General features: G+C 40.6%; 1 protein-coding gene across 1 annotated transcript; it reads left to right on the top strand.

Moving 5' to 3' along the window:
• The first annotated feature begins 1,320 nt into the window (after positions 1-1,320).
• Positions 1,321-21,358, top strand: LOC122981551 (arf-GAP with GTPase, ANK repeat and PH domain-containing protein 1-like). The gene is made up of 19 exons (XM_044350314.1): positions 1,321-3,046; positions 9,800-9,858; positions 9,953-10,040; positions 10,188-10,273; positions 10,401-10,542; positions 10,623-10,757; positions 10,866-10,987; positions 12,117-12,278; positions 12,984-13,067; positions 13,342-13,446; positions 13,548-13,707; positions 14,455-14,583; positions 14,689-14,826; positions 15,042-15,101; positions 15,462-15,613; positions 17,231-17,321; positions 18,314-18,536; positions 18,757-19,060; positions 19,533-21,358. The coding sequence occupies exons 1-19, from the start codon at positions 1,897-1,899 to the stop codon at positions 19,815-19,817; spliced, it is 3,675 nt and encodes a 1,224-aa protein (XP_044206249.1). The 5' UTR covers positions 1,321-1,896; the 3' UTR covers positions 19,818-21,358.
• The last annotated feature ends 1,110 nt before the right edge of the window (positions 21,359-22,468 follow it).

The following is a 22,468-nucleotide window of genomic DNA, read 5'->3' as shown; positions in this document are numbered from 1 at the left end:
TTCTAGATGCCATTGTTAGACTAATGGCTTCCCCCTGAGGAGAGATTGTGTAGTGAACAGAAAAATATTTTTAAGAGCTGTTCTGTGCCATTTTTATTTCCAAGAAACTACTTTTTATGTTTTCCTTCCCTGCTTTCTACATTCCTTCACTGTCCTGCTTCATCCGGGGTTTATTTTTCAAACTCTTCAGTCTCATCATTTCCTCCAGGTTCTTCTCCATTTTATCTTCTGTAGTTTAATTAGGTGTTCAGCATTTCATTTTCTTCATTTTTAAGATCTGCCTATTTTCTTTCTATTTTATTTCCTACTGCAATTATCCATCGACTAACATCCTGATTTTTCTCTTGTGCATCATCACTTTCTCCCTCAGAGGGGACAGACTGTGAGGCAGGGAGAGAAAACAGGAGCTGCCCATAAATTGCTTTGGAAAGGAGAGGGGAGAGAAAGAGCTGGAGACAGAGCAGATGCATTGGCAGGAGCAGAGCTGGAGGTTTTTTTTTTGTCTCTCTCTCTCTCCCTCCTGTCTCTTTTGTTGTGTCGGCACAGATAAAAATCTGATGAACGTGGGCAAGGACCACCACCTCCACCACCACATCTCTGCAAGCTTGTCATTCCCAGCCTGTTTGCCAGAGCTGAATCTAGTGTGGAGCTGCTTGTGCGGCAAGCTAACGGCGGGCTAGCGGGGGGGCTGCAAGGCAAAGGAGGCGAGGAAAAAAAGAGGAGGAGGGGCTGTGGTGAGCTGGTGGGCTTCCTCTGCCTCACAGACACATTTTATTGACTTGCTAATTGGATGAGGCACTCGGAGGAGAGGATGCGGTGACCGAGAGGAGCTGCTCTCCAGAGGAGGGATACAGGCACAAGGAAGCATCGCTTGGGTTGCTTAAATCTGGCTACTTTATCTCCTTTTTTTAAATGTTCTGGAGACATAACAACAGATGTTTTTCAGCATCTCTCAGTGACCCTCACACCGTGCATACATAATTTTATGCGTGACATTGTCGAATGGAGGCTCCAGCTGCCAGACGCTTCGTGACAAGTGAATGATTTCCATTTTGATGTTTTTTCACCCTGTTCCCTTTCACCTGTTTTTTCTCTTGGGCTGATCATCTGAAGCTCCTTTTTTTGTCAGCCTTGTTTGATGTGCCATTTGATGTGAATGATAAGCTGATGGCAAGAGAACATCTTCATTTGTGCACAAATAAAATGTACAATGGATATTCTTCAGGGAAAATGAAGGTATGACATGAGCGAAAGCCAAGACACATACTGTATTAAGGTGGCATTATTCAGTCAGCGCTCATTTTAGTCCGAGTCAAGAAATGGATAAACCGAATGTATTGGCTGTTGCATAATTCCAGGCTGAAATCAGAGGCTATAAGTCATCAACACTGTAGAAAGAAATGTCTTCTTATATCTATCCATTTGTCTACATGTCAGATTTGTGCAGAATAAATGAGTTTAAGAGGGAATGCAAAGGAAAGAGAGGAGAGGATTATGAATGAATCAGTGGTAGAGACCAGTAGTAGCTGTGTGCATTGAAGAGGATTAATGGAGGCATTAAAAAATAGTCTAGACTTGTTTTACCGCTGGGTCAGGCTTTTAAATATATTCTGAATTTGCAATTTGCAGAATTCCTCTTTTTTTCTTCCAGACTCTTCATGTCTTTATTAAGGCTGTAAAAGGAAAGGAAGGCAGGATTCCTGTCAACTCCATCTGCCATATAGATCAGACTGAGACATCATCAGCTACACAAGGTTTGAGCAGGTGTCTGATCCATATTTGATCGTAGATTTTCTTTTTCTTCTGCCTCAGTCTTGTCCTGGTTGCCATGACTGAGGTTTGCAGGTCTGGCTAGGTCAGAGAGCAGGTGCCACTGTGCTCAGGTCTGCTGTCCCAATGAGCAAAGCAGGCAACCCACAGAAACGCACCACCTACCTCATTTCCCTCACTCTGGTGAAGGTTGAGGCTGTGCCAGAGGATGTAGCGGGGAACCAAGTGGAGAAGGAGCCCCTTCCAGAGGGGGAAGGGAGCCCTAAGAGGGAGGAGGAAGAGGAGGTAGGCGATGCCCCTAAAAGGGAAGAAGAACCTGCATGTGTGCAAGTGGTGGAAAAAGAAAGCACACAGGTGGAAGAGGAATTGGAACAGGTGCCGGTCAAGTATGGCAGCCCCAATAAGAACTGGGGAAAACCTGAGAGGAGAGAAACTCATGGACACCAAAAAGACTTTGTATCGGTCGGTAAAAGCAAAGACACTTCTTTTGTGCATCCACCTGTGAAGCAAATGGTGAAAGTGTACGGAGGAACCAGCTTTGAGGGAACTGTGCGCAGAGAGGGGCCTCGCTCAGATGCCATGCGTCCTAAGACGGAGCTCTACAGGGAGCCCCCCATGCTTTTCCTAAAGGGTGAAAATGGAGCCGACCTGAACAGTCGTTCACGTTGCAGCCTCCCTTTTTCCGTCCCGCCGCAGGTCAGCCAGCGCCCTGAAGTCCTGATGAGGTCTCATGCAGGAGGCAACTCTGCATGCTGGAGGGAGCTCAGAGAGGCCAATGCAAGCTTGTATCACTCTGCTAAGACTTTGGACCGGAGGGATAACCGCATCGGGGACCAGTCCCCCTTAATGGCAGCTTCAACTCTGGGGCCTTACAGGGCGTCCTGGGCCGACAGCGATGGTAGGGGCACGCTCATTCGCCCTGGAGCTCCCATCAGTGGAGGATTCACAGGCGTGATGACCAGGGACAGCCCTCAGGGGGAGAGATTTAAGACAGTTTCAGTTTCCTTGCCTGCACCTCCTTCCACTGATGTGCCCAGGCCTCAAAGAAAAGGTACAAGTCGTACCCTGGACAACAGCGACCTACATTCCCTCTCTGAGGACCTGAAGAAGGGGAAGGACGGCCAGGGAGGAACAATCCAGAGAGCTCCCGCCCGTGATCGAAAGATGCTCAAGTTCATTAGTGGGATTTTCACCAAAAGTACAGCTGTGCCACCCAGCGTCAACACTGCACCGCCCCTCTATCCAGCTGTAGAGAGGGGCTCTAGTGAGGAGGAAGGTAGGTTCACCTCATGCATCTACTTCACACACAGAGAACGTTACTGTATGACAGAGAATTATGGCAGCTTATCTGGACTTTTAACATACATTTTAGTTATAATGGGCCCACTATATCAAACCAGCTCACCATTTCATACATTTGGACTCTCCACAGTGCTGCACATGCATAACAAAACAATATTAAAGAGGGCTGTTGGTGACACGAACCAGCTGAATCATTCACACAACTCTATAGACGAGATGAGAAACTACTCTTCCATGAGAAAACCCGTCACATCTGCTGTTTCTACTTCAATCATCAGGGCTCACTTGGGCTGAGATTAAGTGACTAAGAAGACTATTTTGTTTAATGTGATTATACAGGATCATATATTTATTGCCATTTACACTGCCCTCTCTGAAGCTATGTGGACCTAAACCAAAAACCTGCTCCCACTTACAGTCCATGTAATGCTCTAATGCGCTTACAGTTCATTAATTTACCTAAACATTTCATTTATTTTGGCACCTGGTAATTGAATGGATTTGAATTTGGCTTTACAGTGTTTTCTGTGTTTATTTCAACAAGAATAAGCAGTTTTTCTTTTCCTTTTAAGAAGATCAAAGATTGCTTTGCTTTAAGAAGAATGGATAAGTTAGCATGAACGTGTTAGCTGAAAGCTTAACAGATTAACTGTGTTAGTGTTAGTGACATGCTACTGTAAGTAATGGGTTAATAATATAAAGGGCCAAGAAACAGGTTTAAACCCCAGCTGCTAACCTTTACTGTCTTTGAGGGATTTGATAACACGATTCTGCTGTTTCATTACTGCCCCGAGCTCTCATTGTATCTGAAACTACTTGTAAGAGCTACACAATTGCTTGAAATAACTTTGGTGAAAATACAATCACAATCAGATCTAATGAAATGGGACTCCTTTGAGATGAAACACAGGTCTAAAGAGAAGAAAAACATACACTGCGCTTCCATTTGGAGCTACAGAAGAGCACAACAGAGCAAACATTTTGCCTGGAAGATATGTACGGGTTTGAAATATGAGTTTTTTAGGTTAATTATGGATGCATTTTTAAATAAACCGCATGTGTGAAACAGTTACATGACATCTATCTTGTTAATTGTCAGGTTTCACTCTGTAATATAATGATCACTAGGTTTACTAAGGCTGCAACTATTATTTTCATTATCGATTAATCTGTCGATTATTTTCTTGATTTATCGATTAGATGTTTGGTCCGTAAAATATCAGAAAATGGTGAAAAATGTCGATCACTGTCTCCCAAAGCCCAAGATGACGTCTTCAAATGTCTTCTTCAGTCCCAAACAGTCCACAACCCAAAGATATTCAGTTTACTATCATAGAAGACTAAATAAACCAGAAAATATTCATATTTGAGAAGCTGGAATCAGAGAATTTGGATTCTTTTTTTTTTAAGAAAATCAAAATATCAAAATAGTTGGTGATGAATTTAATAGTTGACAACTAATCAATTAATTGACTCATTGTTGCTGCTCTAAGATTTTCTATAAATATGTATCTACATATTAAGAAAAAATCAAAAACAAAAGCTGGGATGTGATGCTAGAAATATGTCAATTATAGACTCGTTATATACAGTCTATGGTTAAGATAATTGAATATTAGTTAGCTATGAATAAATAAACTATTTTCCAAACTACAGTGTCTACAAATGTGACTGCATAAATAAAAACAGCTTGAAATAGGAATTTATTTTCATTAATGTTTGAGACTAAGTTTTCAGATTTCCATCAAAGTACATCTTACATGTGTGAGAAGTGCATCCCTTCCTTACAGATTCACTTTATCAGTATGTCACTAGACGGTTTCACTGTAGGCATTTGAACAGTGGAAAGGGTTAAAAATCTTTAACAGCCTGGTTAAAATGTGATGATCTGACTCTGTAGTGTCACTAATGTGCTCAATGTTTTGGATATCTGTTTTGAGGAATTCCCCACACCCCGGAAAATCAAACAAATAGAAATAACTTCAGTCTTGTCAAAAACTAAGAAAAACACCTCATGAAATATTCAGACTTGTCTATTTGAAATAAAGGAAATGATGCAACTTTATCTATCTTTAATCTTTATTAATATATTCAAAAGAAAATCATCTATGACAGAGAATGTAGGATCGGCGTAAGCTCTGAATAATTTGTCAGGAGTAAGTGGGACATGAATAATTAAGGTTGGGGATACACAGAGCTGTGTTCATCGGACAAGAGAGAAGAGGGGGAATGTAGGAGGAGTGAGGAGAGAGGGAACCTGCTACTTCCTGCTCTGTGCACAGAGTTAATCAGTCTCCAAATGGAGCCTATTCATTCGTCAACGCTATATTTTGTTAGTGTTGTGAGCAGCGTAATCCAAACGGTGTCATGATGAACCTATAATTTCAGCATATTATGTCAGTATTCAGATGAGAGATTAACATTATTTATGAAATTCACTTCAGAAAATATTATTCAGCAATGTCAGAATGTGAGAGACACACTTTCATATGTGTGCAGGTGGACATCATGTTTCTATGCCTCTCACACACGTCGCTGTAGCCATGAGAGACCATTTATTGTATAGAGACCCGGGCTGGAGGCTTCTGGAAAATGGAGTTGCCATGGCAACAGTAAAGCCGTGAGAGATGCTATTTGGTCTGTGGTGTGACGCTGTTGATGGAGGGGAGTGTGGGTGTGGGGATTGCCCAAAGATGGGGATGAGGGAGTGTCACGGGGGTTTAAAGTTAGAATCTGTGTCCCCAGAGAGCTGGCCGACGCCGAGGCTCCGCCCGGTACAACGTGACCCAACAGCTTCAGTGTGTTTGTGTGTGTGTGTGTGTGTGTGTGCAAACAGTATCTGTGTAGTCGTCTGTGACGATGATGATTTCCACATTAATCTTCATCAGTGTTACGCTGAGTGTGTGTTTGTGAATTTGGATGCATGTGTTCACTCTTGCAGGCATTTATCTCTCTCTGTTCAGCCTCACGTCTGCAGATGTGTACGTTGTCCTTCATGGCTGTGTGTGTTTGTTTTATTGAATTTCCTTTCACTAATGCAAGTTTGCTGTCATCCTTCAGAGGATAGAGCTATTGCACTCAAACCAGACTACAAAATATCCTTAAGTCATGTCATGTTGAACTTAAAGAATCCCTCCAGACATATTTTAAGATGGATATAAAATACTCTACTTTAAAGAATAATTGTGTTTAATATAGTATTTCCACAAAAAAGTTCAATGATCTCGTTAAAATCCTTAAAATTACATCTTCCTCTTCTCCCTCATTAAAAATTCTATCAATATGCAAATATATTTCATTTCAGAAGTTTAACTGCTGGACACAGGATGTCTCCTACTTCACTGTAAAGTCAATTCTCATTTCCACATCTTACTTGTGTCAGTTGAATTCTGGACCACAATTGGCTCTGAGCTTGTTATGATATCACAAATCCTGCTCGCAGGTACTCCCCTTAAACTCAGATTTTTAGTGAGCCCAGCGAAACTTTCCCCCTTCAATAGATGAATGTGAAAACATCCTTCCAGTGTCAAACTCTGCACATACATCAATTTGCACAGTATAGCTCAAATATCTACTAACTTAAGTAACAATAAGAAAAACACATTTTTGAATGGATGGGGACTTTAAAAATGTAATTAATAAAATATCGTTCATCTGTTTTATTCCCCCTTTCAAAATATTGACACTTGTTTTTTACAGCCCTGAAACTAGTGGAGTTATTTCTTTTTAGAAAAACTTAACCACTGAATATGAGAGAGTAAGTGACTCATGATCGATATTTCCTGCAGTGTGAAACAAATATAACAGTAACTGAGAATTAAAGAATGAGCTATGGAGTAATAAAAAGAAATTCTAACAGTTCCTGTAGTGCTATAACACTTTGACTCCAGTAAGAACTAAAAAAAATGTAACTTACCTTGCTGTCTGTACCTCCGTAATGAGTGTTTATTTATTTTAGTCTTATCAGTATTAAACCTGATAAAGCATGTGCAAATGTACCAGCACAGCTGCAGGAACATTTCACCAATGAACTAGATATATTTCGCTACAATACAGCTACTATTTATAATCATGAGTTCTTTTATATAAACACTCTGTCATCATGTTGTCACTGCCAAGTGAATGTCCTCATCACTAAAAACAAAGCCTGAAAACAATAAATGGTAATAAATCATTTTTGTACTTCAAGTTATATTGCAATGACAGAAGGTTCACTGGATTTTCAATGTGTTCATTTACTTTAGAAACGTTACACGTCTCTATTTAAATAAAATCATTTTTACAGAATTATTTTATACCCTGTATGAGCTTAGATTTATTATATTTCTGACGCAATTCAAAGATCTCTGGAAATGCTGACGTCTGCCTCAACCTAACACCTCACTTCATAGCAGTTATCTTCTATCATTTCTTAAAGAGCCATTTTGTTTTTGTTTGATTTTAATACATTTCACACAGAACTAACCAAAGTCTCACTATTGGTCATTCAGTATGAAAAACATCCACCTTGACAAGTGATTTGGTCTCATTTTCACCCCTCAAAATGTATTTTTCTTACAAGGAAAAGTCACAATTGCAATAATTCTACTCATTTCCTCTCAGTGCAGTTTCTCCTTTTCATGGAATATTTAATACATGTAGTATAGTATCAAAACAATGATAATTCTCAAGAAATGATCAAAACAAGTCAACTTATACTGCAAATGATCTTAATCCACATGCTGACTCAATAATAGATAATAACAACTTAAAGCATTTTTGATAAAACTGTACATTTTTATTTCCTGTTATTTGACTCCTCTGTTATTTGAGTCTTTTTGTATCAGGTTTCCTCTTCTCAGTACCACAGAGCACCAACTGGCATATTATGTCTTGTTTCACTGACTTCTATAAATTCATGAAATGAGGGAAACTGCACTGGGAATAAGATGAGTTATCTCACCGTGTTATAAGATGAATAAGTCTTCAAGGCTGAATAAAAGAATAAATGACTTGTTAGGAGGAGTTTTTGCAGAATAACTACAGTACGAGGCAAAAGAGTGATGTGTTTTACAGTGTTGGGATGAACTAAAGATATCTGGCATGCTCCCTAACTCATGCAGACCTGCATGGTTGTACACTTGATTGGATTTTCTGGGTACCTCGCTGGGAGCTGCAGCCTCTCTGCACCCAGATGGGAGGCTTGGACACCCTGACACTCCTCACTGTGCTGTGCCTGCAGGCAGTCAGGCAAAACCTGGCCAGCAGTCAGCCAGGACTTTTTTTTACAGGAATTCACCCCAACATCTTAGGAAGAAGGCGTTTTTATTAACTTTGCCAGAGTTAGATGAGAGGATCAATATCAATTTCTTTGTTTGGTCAGTATAGAAATAGGCTTGGGGAGTGTTTAGCTTAGCTTAGCACAATGACTGGAAAGCAGGGTGTTACGCTCCTACACATTTTCCTGATTCTGGACAAACCACAGGTAACTCATGGATTTGTTGGTGACGAATTTGGATGTTTACAACATGTTAATATGACAGTTTGGAGTTGTTAAGATCTCTTTTCAATGTCAATTGAGGCTAATCTCCTCTGTTTCTTGTTTGCCAGAGGCATTATGTTTTCAGGTTGTCCGTCTGTCCGTCCATATGTATGTCCATCCCATTCTTGTGAACGCGATATCTCAGGAACACCTTGAGGGAATTTCTTCAAATTTGGCACAAACGTCCACTTGGACTCAAGGATTAAGTGATTAGGTTTTGGTGGTCAAAGGTCAAAGGTCAAGGTCACGGTAACCTCAAAAAACACATTTTTGGCCATAACTCAAGAATTCATACGCTAATTATGACAAAGTTTCACACAAATGTCTAATAGGATAAAATGATGAAGTGATGACATTTTATATCCAAAAGGTCAAAGGTCAACTTCACTGTGACATCACAAGGTTCTGCAAAAACACCTTTCTGGACATTATTCAACACCATAACTCAAGAAATTGAAGGGGAGATTATGACTATATTTCACATTTGGTTGGATACTGAATTGGTGACACTAATTTTGGGTGTCCACCTTGAAACTCTGGTGACTGTGTAGATCTTCTGTGCTGCCGGGTTGAAGATATGTGTGAAGCATCCGCTTTATAGAATTTATAGCTTCATCCATATCTGAAGCATCGTCTACTGTCATGGCATACTGTCATCTCATGGCATAGAACATATACAAGGAAAATACAGTTAATACTTTTTATTACATTCCTTTGCTACAAATATTATATGAGTCTGGACAGACATGGACGTAAACTACAACTGGACTGGTTGGTGGAGGCGTACAACTGCGAGGCAGTATTTCTAGTCAGAAATTGTTTTCTGTTTTTGAAATTGAGGATGATTTCATATTTGTGGGTATAGAGCAGAGATGGGATTAGCTTCACTTTGTGCCTCCCGTGTTTTACCATTACAGCGAGTCACAGTGCGAGACATCTTAATCCAAACTAAGATGGTAGCCAGAAATGACATATCTCCTTGCTCAATTTGTGCAATGTGAACCAAAATCAAAAATGTAATTATCAGTCTGTTAGCTCCATAAAAAGTGAAAACACACCTTCCAGCAACTACATCTTTGCCTTTTCTACCCTTTGTAACTGCATCTTCTTACCAAACCACCAGTTAGCAGTACATCAAATCATTGCAGCACTGAGCTTACTTTATACTTTTTTATTAATTACTCCATTTACTTCTTTTGTACTCAGCTGGATGCACCAGCAGTCAAGAATGGACCATCAGCCAAACTGTGCAAGAACTTCACCTGGTAAGCATTAAGACACTTCTTTTACAAACCGGTGATCAGGATGAAATACTAAATTAATATCTACCCTCTTTTCATCTGTGTGTTTGTTCATCAGGGTGTTTTGGGAGGTCTGTGCAGCGGGAAGTCTGCTCTGGTCCACAGACACTTGACAGGAAGTTACCTGCCACTGGAGAACGCTGAGGGTTGGTTTCACACATCCTCATCTACAACATTTCTGTGTGTCTTTCTGTGTCAACGGACAACAGACCTTTTTACCTCTCATACACAGGTGTAACATTTCACTGGGAGTCTTACAGTAAATTACTTGTTTCTTCCTATATTTTTTCTAGGGCGCCAGTACATTAAAGACGTCCTGGTTGACGGACAGAGCCACCTGTTGATAATCAGAGAGGAGACAGAACTCCCTGGTGCTCAGGTGGGTTAGGAACTGACCTGAACTTGGATAATCTGGACAACTAATTAAACTTTGTGGAAGTTAGTCCTTACTATCAGCCTGCTCTTACGTTTTTTTGAGTACCATTCTTTTTCTGCCTTCTCTTCAGTTTGCAAGTTGGGTGGATGCAGTTATCTTGGTCTTCAGTTTGGAAAATGAGGCCAGCTTCCTGGAAGTTTACAAAATCTACCACCAGCTTGCTATCCACCGGCCGGTCACTGAGATACCGTTCGTAGTAGTCGGCACACAGGGTAAGACACTCGCACACAACATGTACTTTGATTCAGATCTTTGCAGAGGTGAACTCTTGTTGTATTTGTGCTTTCTCCAGATAAGATCAGCAGCAGCAACCCCAGAGTAATAGATGATGCCAGGGCCAGACAGCTATGCTCAGATGTGCGGCGCTGCACTTACTATGAAACCTGCGCTACGTACGGCCTCAATGTGAACAGAGTCTTCACTGATGGTATGTGTCCCTGTCACACCAAATCATAATGAAGAATGCTGCAGAGTAAACAGATATATGAAGGATATGGCTTTTTTACTGCTTATGATAAGTTTTTTTGTTCCACAGCTGCTCAGAAGATTATGGCAGCCAAGAAGCAAGCTGCTCTACTGGCTTCCTGTAAATCTCTCCCTAACTCTCCCAGTCACTCTGGAGGCTCCACCCCAGTGTCTGGCATCTTTCCAGGACAGGTAAAACTGTTACGGACCATCTGTCAGAAAACTGGTACAAAGTCATACCATCTAACTGCACCTTTTCTTGCTGAGTCTGTTGCATATTTTAGATTTGCTGTGAGATTATTTTTAAAGTCAAACTTTAAATCATTATTGTACAAGGAAATATGATCTAAAATGATAAGGCAACTATTGTGCATCATTTTCCATTTTTCAAACTGAGATAAAACTGTTTTTGGACATATTTGTAGAAACAATGTCCAGGTGTCTGGGTGGACATTTGAGGGACAGTGTTGCAAAGAGATTTTCTGTCAGTTACCGTTGTGCACTACCAACTACAGCACGTTATAGCCTTATATAGCCTACCGACATTGATAGAAGACAGTTCACCCTTTTTCAACAAGCTCACATACTGTAGCTCTGATTAGGTACCGTTAGTCTGTTCCTATACAACATGAAACATTTGGGAGGACCCGTCGTGCAATTAAGTTAGCACTTTCTTACGAACATTCCGAGTGAAATGTTAGCACTTATTATTACATGTTATCTTTGCTTTATGTTATTTCAACACCTGCTGGGTCATTGTTTGTCCCGCATTATGCAAAGAAGAGGCTCTTGCTGGCCTTAGCTTTCTGTCTTTAATGGGTCCGTTTGTATTAAGCCCATATCACAAATCACAAATTTGCCTCAAGGGCCTTTACAATCTGTACGCTGTGTATCAGATTGTGGTGATGGCAAATAACTGTGAAAACTTACAGCAACAGGTAGGCCTGTAACATCAGTACTTCATATGTTACTACGTGATTGGATATAGAGTCCAAGAGTAACGTGAGGAGTGCTCAAATCACAGGTGAGCCTAACAGCATAAAGCAACAGCAAACAGATATTGGACCGATCCAATTACAGTACCGACATAATCAGTCACAACAAAAAATTCAGTCCCCCTGGAGAACACTAATGTAGGGGGCACCACCACTGCAGGAAAATAAAAACTTGATTTTTTTTTTTTTTTTTTTTTGGTAATTACAATTTTACCCAAACTAGTTCACAAGTCAAAACAAACACCAAGGATGTTCTCAGAAAAAAATTTAATTCAAGTTCCACTCATAATAAACTCAATTATCACCCTCTATCTCCCCTCACTCAGGCCAGTAATGGTGGTCAGAGCAGTGACTACTCCTCATCACTTCCCTCCACTCCTGTGATTAGTCATAAAGAGATCGGCAGGACAGTGAGAGGGGAGAAACAGGACAGTGCCACCCCAGGGTCGGTCCGCAGTGCCACCCGAAGACGCACATCCCGATTTGCGGTAAATATACAGACACAAACATCAGCATTTAATTTGGAGTCATATTTCTGGCCACATGGTGAATGCAAGTCCAATATATATATATGTGTATATATATATATATATATATTCACTCTCATTTTAGCTCTGTTTTGGTTCTCCATTAACTCCTAAGAGAAATATTTGACTGTTAAGCTGCTAAATTTTCCACTATGTTCACCAGCTAGCTGCTAACTTTGTCTGCCATTTAATGGTGGGCAGGTAGCATACAGTTATTTTTTTATAGGCTTTTTGCTTAAAAACAGTTTCCTGCTGTGTCTGGTATTGAGGTTGATGAGAGTGGTGAGACTGAACCAAAACAGTAAAGGTGCAGGAAGTTAAACCAAAACAATGAGCAGAAAGACGCTAAAATACTTAGTAGAAAAGAGAGGAACTGCAGAGTCTGTTGGTTTGCCACTATGAGTGACCCCCTTTCACATAACACTTAATCATTCGATCCATTGTTAATAGAAAAATATTGATTAGAGCAGCTTTAATTTAAGTCCAAATGGCACCAATAAATCAACAGAAAACCCCATTCACAATTCCAAATACTTTTTTGGCAAGGAGAGATTCCGTATTTATTTTCCAAAATAAAGTTAGAGACATAAATGATATTTATAATCCTAACCAATCACCCCATTCTTGCCTCTGATGCAGTTATTGCTCCTCTTGTCCTTCGTCTAGGGCCGGAGAGGCAGTGACTCAAACAGACGGAGTGCAGACTGTAAGGGAGATCTGGGCAGTGGACGCTCAATTCCCATCAAACAGGTAGGACACAGATTTGCACTTGATGCAGAAACAAATCTGATATATCTAATGACCCTCTGCAGAGGACATCACACCAGCAGTCACTTGAAATTAAATGTGTGACAGCAGTTTCATCGTTTGGAGTGATGTGTGTTGTGATCTTCCATATTGGCCTGATGAATAGATTGTGGGTGTTTTTGGCAGCCAGCAGGCATCATGCTGCCGAAATGTGTGAGATTAACACACGAGACATTAGCAATAAATTCTCACTCTTCTGTTTTGTCACCTCCATCAGGGCATCTTGCTGAAGCGCAGCGGGAACTCGCTCAACAAAGAGTGGAAGAAGAAGTATGTCACGCTGTCCAACGATGGCATACTCTCCTATCACTCCAGTGTCAATGTGAGTCAGAGTGCTGACAGAGCGCTTTAAAGGCTTTTTGCTGCTGAAAGCACCACCAACAGCTGGTGGTTGATGGTAATGGCTGATGTTTGGTTTGGCAGGACTACATGCTAAATTCCCCAGGGAAAGAGATGGATCTGCTGCGGGTGACGGTGAAGGTGCCGGGAAAGCGGCCACCACGCGCTGTACCAACCTGCGGCCCCCCAGTCGGGCTCAATGGGCGAGTCAAAGATGTGCAGGGACCCGAGGGACTCAGCCCAGGTCAAAGAATAAACACGTTTTCTGCATTGTACACCATGAGAGGATGTGGAGAATTTCAAAAAGTAAACACAGCTAAACCAATTCTTCTTCCTGACTATCAGAGGAATTATAACAATAAACCTAACTTATATAAAATACCAGGTTCATAGCCTGTTACTGTGGTGTGATGCAGCATTTTGCTGAGGTGTAGCTTCATCAGTTGTTGGTGATTTGGAATCTCCACCCTGGTCCTTTTCTTTATGGATACTGTGTCTATGTCCTCCACAGTTCAAAAACATGTAAGTTAGATGGAACGGAGAGCCTTGTGACACTGAATGGGAATAAGTAGGTATGGTCATAATTAAAATAAAAAACATGATAAATAGGTGGAGATGGGAGAAAGCAGAAGTCCGACCTTCAGTAAATTCACTGTTCCTTGGATCTTAAAAGACTTTTTTGTGAGGAGGGGGTCAAGCCTTTGTGCCAGGAAGGAAAAAAAATTGCAAGAGGATGCAAAGCCTTTGTAAAAGAACAAAAGAGCATCATAAGGGATTTCAAAAGTTTTGCAAGGATGCGTGAAAGATAAAAGTAACCCCCCTCAGTGTCTTTTTGAGGACTTCTTCAGTAATTCTTGTGTATCTTTAACTTTTTCCTGTATTCATACAGAATCATTAATGTATTTTTTAAAATCCCAGTAGTTCAGTTTTACATTACATGTTTGGCTAAATTACTCTATTATTAAGTACATGTTTGCCATCATGTTTTTAGTTCCTGTAAGTACCAGTGGCCTCCTGCAAGTGGAGGAAATGGAAGGGCTGGGTGGTGCACTGTTCCTGAGGAGTAACAGAGGCGTGCAGCGATGTCCTTCCACGTTATCTAACCACGCTCAAAGTGTTGGTGAGAAAAAGAACGTCATTTGTGCATACAGTATTTATCATCACTTATAATCATGCTTGTCTTTGTACCAGATTCATATAATTTGGTACAATTTCATCTTACTAGACTCTGCAGTGGAGGGCGTGTCCAGCTCCTCCTCCACCAAAGATGTAGGCTCCGCCTCCCCAGTGACAGACAGGAAGAAGCATCGCAGAAAGAAGAGCATGAACCAGAAGGGAGATGCAACCATCGGCCAAGCAGATGGTAAACATAAAGAACTCCAACTGTGTTTTTACATTCAGCGTTAAGCAAGGCAATAATAATATTCTGACAATTTTGATATGTTGTGAATTATTGAAAAAGTAATAATAATAATTGATAACTTGGATAAATTGATAAAATTGGATAAAGTGTCATTTGTATTATTTCTCTCTTTCTCTCTTCGGTTTTTCTGTGACATTTTCGATTTTCTCATGCAGCCAAGCGCAAAATGTGGAAACTTAAAAGCTTTGGTAGCTTAAGGAACGTAAGCAAGACAGGTAATGCTGATCTGTTGCTTTGCATCTTCTAAACTCTGTCTGGCCCTCTGTACGTCAAGCTCCTGTTGCAGCATGGATAAATTCCTAATATTCGATTGATATTCTTTCATGTACATGTACTGTATGTACATTTTAGCATGTAGGTTAAAGTTTTAGTTTTAATTGGCTAGTGCACTAACATAAAAAAGACTTATTTGTTTCTAATTGCGGTAAAATATGAATGTTTAACACACTGATGCATGCAAACTCAAACAGTCTTTTTCTTTATGTTTATAAATGTTTCTGGATGAAAAGTTTTTTTTCTGCATGAAATAACCACAGATTAAAAATCTCTTCGGCCTGTTCATGTTTTCCTGTCAGATGAGGATAATTTTGACTTCCTCATTGTGTCGAGCACTGGTCAGACATGGCACTTTGAAGCCCAGAGTGTGGAGGAGAGGGACTCCTGGGTTCAAGCCATCGAGAGCCAGATCCTGGCTAGCCTACAGCTGTGTGAGAGCAGCAAGAACAAGGTAAAGCACACCAGAAGGCAAAGGCATATAATGCACTCTTGGAGACATATATGTACACTGAGATTTACAGTGAGAAAACATAAGCACATTTGTTTGTATCTTACTCTCAGAAAACATTACATGCATACTATTTTATACAAACGCAAAACTGGCAGAGGAACACAACCACAATGCCCTTTATGCAAGTTGCGCCTTCTTGATGACTTTGTGCTCCCAAATGCACCTGCTTTCATGGAGATGGCCAGAAACGTGTTTATGCAGCTCAATTAGCGCAGTGCTATATTGATGCCCATATTGGTATGAAATTGTGTCTGTGTTTCCAGAGTTATTCTCAAGGCTGCAGTTGGCCGAGTCACACACACTAGAAGACTGTTTTCGCATTCATCTGTTGAAGGGGGAAAGTTTCTCTCCACTCATCTGAGTTTAAAGCGTGTATCTAGGAGCATGATTTGTGAAATCACAACTAGTTGTGTCCTGGCCCTCAATTAGGCCAATGTATTAGACCGTATTATACTGTAGTAGTGGCATCATAGTTTTTACATTCATGGGCGGCTGTGGCTCAGGAGGTAGAGCAGGTCGGTGGTTTGATCTCCGGCGCCTCCAGTCTGCATGTCGAAGTGTCCTTGGGCAAGATAATGAACCCCAACTTGCGCCCAATGGCTGCGCCGGCGGTGTGTGAGTGAGTGTGTGTGTGTGTGTGTGAATGTGCATTAGATTAGATCCCGATGAGAAGGTTGAACCTTGCATGGCAGCCTCTGCCATCAGCGTATGAATGTGTGTGAATCGGTGAATGTTGACATGTACTGTAGAGCACTTTGAATGGTCAGAAGACCAGAAAGGTGCTATATAAATGCAGCCCATTAACAATTTACCATAGTGCACGGGTACAGAAAATGTATCTAAGTAAAGTAAGAAAAATATTGGCCACAGATTGTTATAATGGACACACACTAATGGTACCACAAGGTATCATTTTTATTCTAGGAGAACTTATGTGAGTCATTATGTACAGACAGCATGCAGCGAATTCAGTATCTCCTGATTTGTAAATTCAAATTTGTAAGTTGCATTATCGGCCCCAGGAAGTACATTGGAGTGCCTTATAATCATATTTGTTCGCTGTATATTTGCACCATGGGATTCCAGAAGAAGAGCAGTTTTCTCTCAGGAGAATCTGACATCGACCCATTAGGACACTGTTACTGCTGCTACTTTTAAAAGGGATGAGGGCAGTTAATTTGATTGGCCATTAATGGGTTAACACTAATGGGTTGGGCTGGTTTCTGTTCTTGAGTGGGGAACACATCCTGGTTTGGATTGAGATAGATGATCTCTAAAAATGATAATTGCCACTAATATAATGATAACCACAATCCCATGATGCATTTCCTTTTTAGTGTTATGGCATTGTATTTCCTAGGAGGCCCAAACCCTTAATTTTACAGCTTTAAATGGTTAGTACATAATGATGATTATAGCCATCTTCCACGGCGTTTCCAAAGGGAGATTTGGAAATTATAATCATTAGTAAGGAGAGTAGCTACAACAGGGCTAATATCACAGAGGGAAGTTTGCTGGTGTTTCTTTCATTTTGATCATATACTGCATTTTTCACAGGCTCGCAAGAACAGCCAGAGTGAAGCAGTGGCTCTTCAGGCGATTCGCAATGCAAAGGGCAACAACTTCTGTGTTGACTGTGATGCTCCAAGTTAGTGACTTTATATGACTCATTTATATTTTATATATTTATCCTCTTTGTACCTGTCCATGCATGTCTAGGTTTGGTACTTTACCCATTTCCTCCCAATTCAACCGTATGCATGTGTCATCGTCGCAAAACTCCCCTGATCCTTTGCCCTTATTTTGTCTATTTGAAAGACTGCAACGTTTTTATCAACATGGAAAGTTTACACAAAAACAAAGTATTAGCAATATTGGAACGATCATTGATAGGGCCATGAAACAATTTTTTTTGTTTTTGCGTTTCTTGAATTTTACCATAGCTCTTGCATGCACAAATTTTGTAAACAAGGAATGAAAGTCTTATTGTTTTCATCTCGTGTTATTATGAGTTGACATTTTGCAGGCAAAAAAACCAAACTTGTTAACTTGTTCATTTAGAAGATGAGGCTTTAACCTAAACGCTCGACTGAATTAAGTTGTCATCCAGGCTTTGAAATAACTTACTTACTTCAGTAAGGAAAAATACCTGCCAAAACAATGTTAATTGCAAGGTAAACAAGTCAATTAGGAAGGGACATGCAGACATTTTGACATGTGGGGTTTAAGTTCAGCACAGCAGGAGTGAGCTGTAAAGCATAATTTTCAATAAAAATACATTTTATTAATATACCTTATAATTAAAATCTGCGTCTTAGATATTACCAAATACAAACAAAAATAGATCAAATGTTGAATATTCCTCTGATGTTGGAACACTTTTAAAAGTCCATCAGGGGAGTATATAGTCTGGCACACTGGCTGCAGAGTTCATAGCTCTGCTTTAAAATTTGTCCAAACAGGATTTCACACGACTTCAGACACTTGTGGTATGGCATAGCCAAACTGGCACATTTTTCACATGTGAATGCTGCTTGTGGAACAGATTAATATCGGAGAAATCTGTCAACCATATGCATGCAGATCAATTTCAAATGAAGTGGAAGCCTAATTTGTTTGTGTGTACTCTTCCTCTCCAAGATCCAACCTGGGCCAGTCTGAATCTGGGCGCTCTCATTTGCATCGAGTGCTCTGGGATCCACAGAAACTTGGGGACCCACCTATCGCGTGTTCGCTCCCTGGACCTCGATGATCTGCCACGAGAGCTCACGCTGGTTCTTAGCGCCATTGGCAACCACATGGTCAACAGTATATGGGAGGCGCGCACCCTGGGACATCGTAAACCAATGCCTGATGCTACTCGGTAAGCACAGTAGGTCCAAAATCCCAATAATGTTAGATACAATAGGCTGACACTGTTTTACATTATGTAGGTGCAGTATATGCTGCATACTAAGATATTATGTGTCTGAGTTTAGTGGAAAGATATTTTTAACAATGTTTAGCAGCAGAACGACAAAAATCTGTAAATGTATTCCACTGGTAATTCACCCTCTCCTCATCATCTCCCTTTGCTTGTCCAGAGAGGAACGTGAGTCATGGATCAGGGCCAAATATGAGCAGAAACTGTTTGTGGCGCCGTTGCCACCTCCCACCCCTAGCGAGGGCCCAGACATCACACTATCTGGCCGTCTTCTGTTGGCAGTGATGGAGCACAACCTCCCCAAGCTGCTGCTCTTTTTGGCCCACTGCACTAAGGAGGACATTAATGCCCCTCTCAGCCTGGCGCTCTCCTCCAGGTCGCTCTTGGCGCTGCGGCTTCCTGGCTCTGCCCTACATGCTGCCTGTCAGCAGGCCGATGTGGTGATGACGCAGCTTCTGGTTTGGGTGTGTTTCCCTCCTCCTCAGTTTACATCATTTGCCAGTTGTGATATAGGAGTCGATAAAACCTTTGTACTGAAATTTCATATTACCCCCCCAAAAAAGGCAATGTTGACAAGGTGTGAAATCATTTTAAATGTCTTCTCGGTGTAAAATATATGATCACAGCAAACCATCACTTTGAGTTATGCAAAAATGGCAAATTAATAAATGTTACCCTTCAACAACCTCTAAGTAATACACTCAGCAAGAAACAAAAACTGTTAAAACAGATGACTCAGCAGACCACTCAAGGTGATCTACGTATGTGTGTGAAAAGCACTAAAGCTTACTGAGTCACACCCTGTTGGGATAATTTAAGATAGTCCTGTCAGCTTTTAGTCCCAAGAAGCCATAAAAATGTGGAATAGGGTATAATTACATAACCTAATCCTGTTTTTTTTTTTTTTAAATTTCTTCTCCCTCTCATTGACTTCAGTATGGCTGTGATGTTCGGTATCGGGATGCTCAGGGGCAGACGGCGCTGGCTCTGGCTCGCAGTGCTGGCAGCCAAGAGTGTGTCGACATCTTGCTCCAGTACGGATGCCCAAATGAACCAGCCCCCTCCATTGCCGCGACAGTCGGCTTCGCAGCGGCCGCAACCTCCAGCTTCCCTGTTGCCATGACGCCGAGCCTGACGGTTGCCACGACACTCAAGATCTCGCACAAGAGCGGCGGCGGCACCAGCTTGAGTTACAGCACCTCCAGACGAGCAGTGTCATAATTGAAATGTGGTGTGGTGAAAGTGTGTGTGTGTCAGCTTGTCGCTTTGCCCTCATAGTGTCCTGTACATTCACGCAGGTCAGTGGGATTGATGAACACGTCGCCAGATGTTGCACTCCTGAAGCCAGACGAGGTTTAATAGGGTGTGTTTGTGTTTGTCAGGGATGAAAACACTCACTGGTAATCAACACAGGCACATTCAGTCTGCTAGAATGGTTTAACCAAAACAAAAAGATAAATTTTCCTGACTACACTTTGTACGTAGGCAGTTAGATAAAAAAAAAAAGACATTTGGATGCCTCTGCATTCAGATTTAATAGGGATGTATTGCACTGTATACCAGCTGGTATGATTCATATGTCACCATCCGGTCAATATTCAACTTTATTCTTCACTCAGTTAAGAATGGAAATTTGCCTTTGGCCTAAAATAGCTTATCATATAAAAAACTGCAATAAGTTTACTGTTTGATAGATGGACGTCTCGGTCTGTCTTTACCCGCTTGAAATACCAATGTTAAACACATCAAGAGTTTTTAACTTTATTGACAACGAATGTTACAAAATCAGATCAGAGAGAGTGCATATGTTATGTTCAACAGAGCCGGGCATTGAGCTGTGCATAAATAATGTTGTGTAAGTTGATTATAAAAAAAACTTTACAGTGGCTGAAAAGTGAGGCTGTTTTAAAGATAATCAAAATAACTGTATAGAGATGAATTGATAAAAATATTATAATTCTAAAAAAAAGTGCTTCATTTTCAAGATTGTTATTGTACGATTTGTACAGTTGGTTCTGTGTATAAAACTCAAAGGGTTACTCATAGCTGTTCAGAGATTTACAGCCTCTTGGTTTCCTTTGATAACCACCTGATTAACTCTTTGACACCCAAGACTGAGATTTCTATGTTATGTTTGTATCACTGTGTGTGACATGAACACTGTACATGATGTGTGCATTAATACCTGCAGAGCAAGTGACTCCAGCAGCAGGTCATTGTCAAGGCGAGTGTAATACTGGATGTGTATATGAACAAGTGAAAATGAAATGCCTTGATTTTGATTGAATGTACAAAAACAGATGATTTGAGGTCGTTATTTTAAACACTTAACATGCGTTATCCAGATGATACAGCTGTGGTTCCATCCATGTTTTGGTGGACTGTCGGGGCGTTTTATGTTTTGATTAACTAATATTATTCCTGCTGTGACTAATAGAAATTAAAAGTATGGTTTAATAGATTAAAACTGCTAAGTCTTGACACTTAAAGGTTCTGATCTATAAAACGGGGCCTTCGAATGAACGTGTTTGTAAGTGGCTGAAAATCAACATGAAATAGAGGAATGTTTCCCAAATTGATATTTTAAAAAATGACATAAAAAACAATCCTCCTGCAGTACTGTATGTATTTTTGTGTTGATCTGAAGACTCTTCGCTGAGTGTACATGTCTGTGATGTAAGCATCTCTTTCCATTTGTATTTTTTTACTCATGCAATGATTCATAGAGCATTCATTATCAATACACTAAGGCTACTGCCCAACCTGTGGTGTTTTGTTTAGAGTTGTGTGTGTGTGTGTGTGTGTGTGTGTTTTCTGCTCATAGCAGACCATTTTTCAAAAAGCTGAGTTGATGGATAAGGCTACCAATTTTCTATATTTTTCTTATTGTCAACAAATCTATTGTGTAGAGTTAAACCAACAATGAACTCATCCTACAAGTATTGTGTGTGTATCCAAAGTCTGATATATTGTATTCCTCTGTGCCGTAGACCGCCATTGTTATTCAAAAACTATTAAAAACACTCCAGTGAGCCACACCACTGCATTGGGTCACATGTTCCTTCACCACAAGGCAATGGTTACTGTAGTTTGTTTAGAAATGTCTCCAAAGACTAGTAAAAGTGATAACATTTTCATTCTCAGGAGAGTAGTTCTTTGTATCGCAGACACCACTGTGCATGTGCTAGCTTGTGCTGCATATCTCAACCTCTTGACTTTGTGCTACATTGTAAAGTTCTCAATGAAATTCAGTACAAAGTCAAGAGGTTGTGATATGTAGCACGACAAGCTAACACATGCACAAAGGTGTCTGTCATACAAGGAACTACACTCCTGAGACTGAACATGTGATCGCTGTTATTAGTCTTTGGAGGTGTTTCTAAACAAAATACATTAGCCATTGCCTCCGGGGTGAAGGAACATGTCACCCACTACAGCGGTGTGGCTTCATGCTGTGTTTTTCATATTTTTTGGACAACAACAGAGGTTTATGGCACAGACAAATATGATATATCACACTTTGGATACACAGACAATACTCTTAAGTAGGATGAGTTAATTGTTTTGTCTCTGCACGAGATTTGTTGAGAATAAGAAAAATGTAGAAAATCACCAGCTGTATCCTTTAATGTTTATTATGCACAAGAAGTCTGTTCAGATGTGTCTTATTTTTTGGCTGATCTAGACCCAGTAAGATGGATACTACTCCTGGGAGGCTGACGGAGGCCAGTAGATGGGAACATTGCGAAGTACAGTTGCATCACACATGATGGTGTGCAGAGCAGTTCATATTTCAAACCAAGTAGAGAGCAGTTTTCTGGACAGGTGGAGTCCTCCAGCAACCAACGGCCATCACTTAACACTCATCTAGC

The sequence above is a fragment of the Thunnus albacares genome, chromosome 4, assembly GCF_914725855.1.
Source record: "Thunnus albacares chromosome 4, fThuAlb1.1, whole genome shotgun sequence".
Lineage (NCBI taxonomy): Eukaryota > Metazoa > Chordata > Actinopteri > Scombriformes > Scombridae > Thunnus > Thunnus albacares.
This window is presented reverse-complemented; position numbering and strand designations above follow the sequence as displayed.

Bases quoted from the DNA above. Each gene is read 5' to 3' on its own strand.
- LOC122981551 (XM_044350314.1), top strand. From the start codon at position 1,897: ATGAGCAAAGCAGGCAACCCACAGAAACGCACCACCTACCTCATTTCC. The intron at 17,322-18,313 runs GTTAGTGACTTT...TTCCTCTCCAAG, and splicing joins TGTTGACTGTGATGCTCCAA to ATCCAACCTGGGCCAGTCTG. The intron at 18,537-18,756 runs GTAAGCACAGTA...TTGCTTGTCCAG, and splicing joins CCAATGCCTGATGCTACTCG to AGAGGAACGTGAGTCATGGA.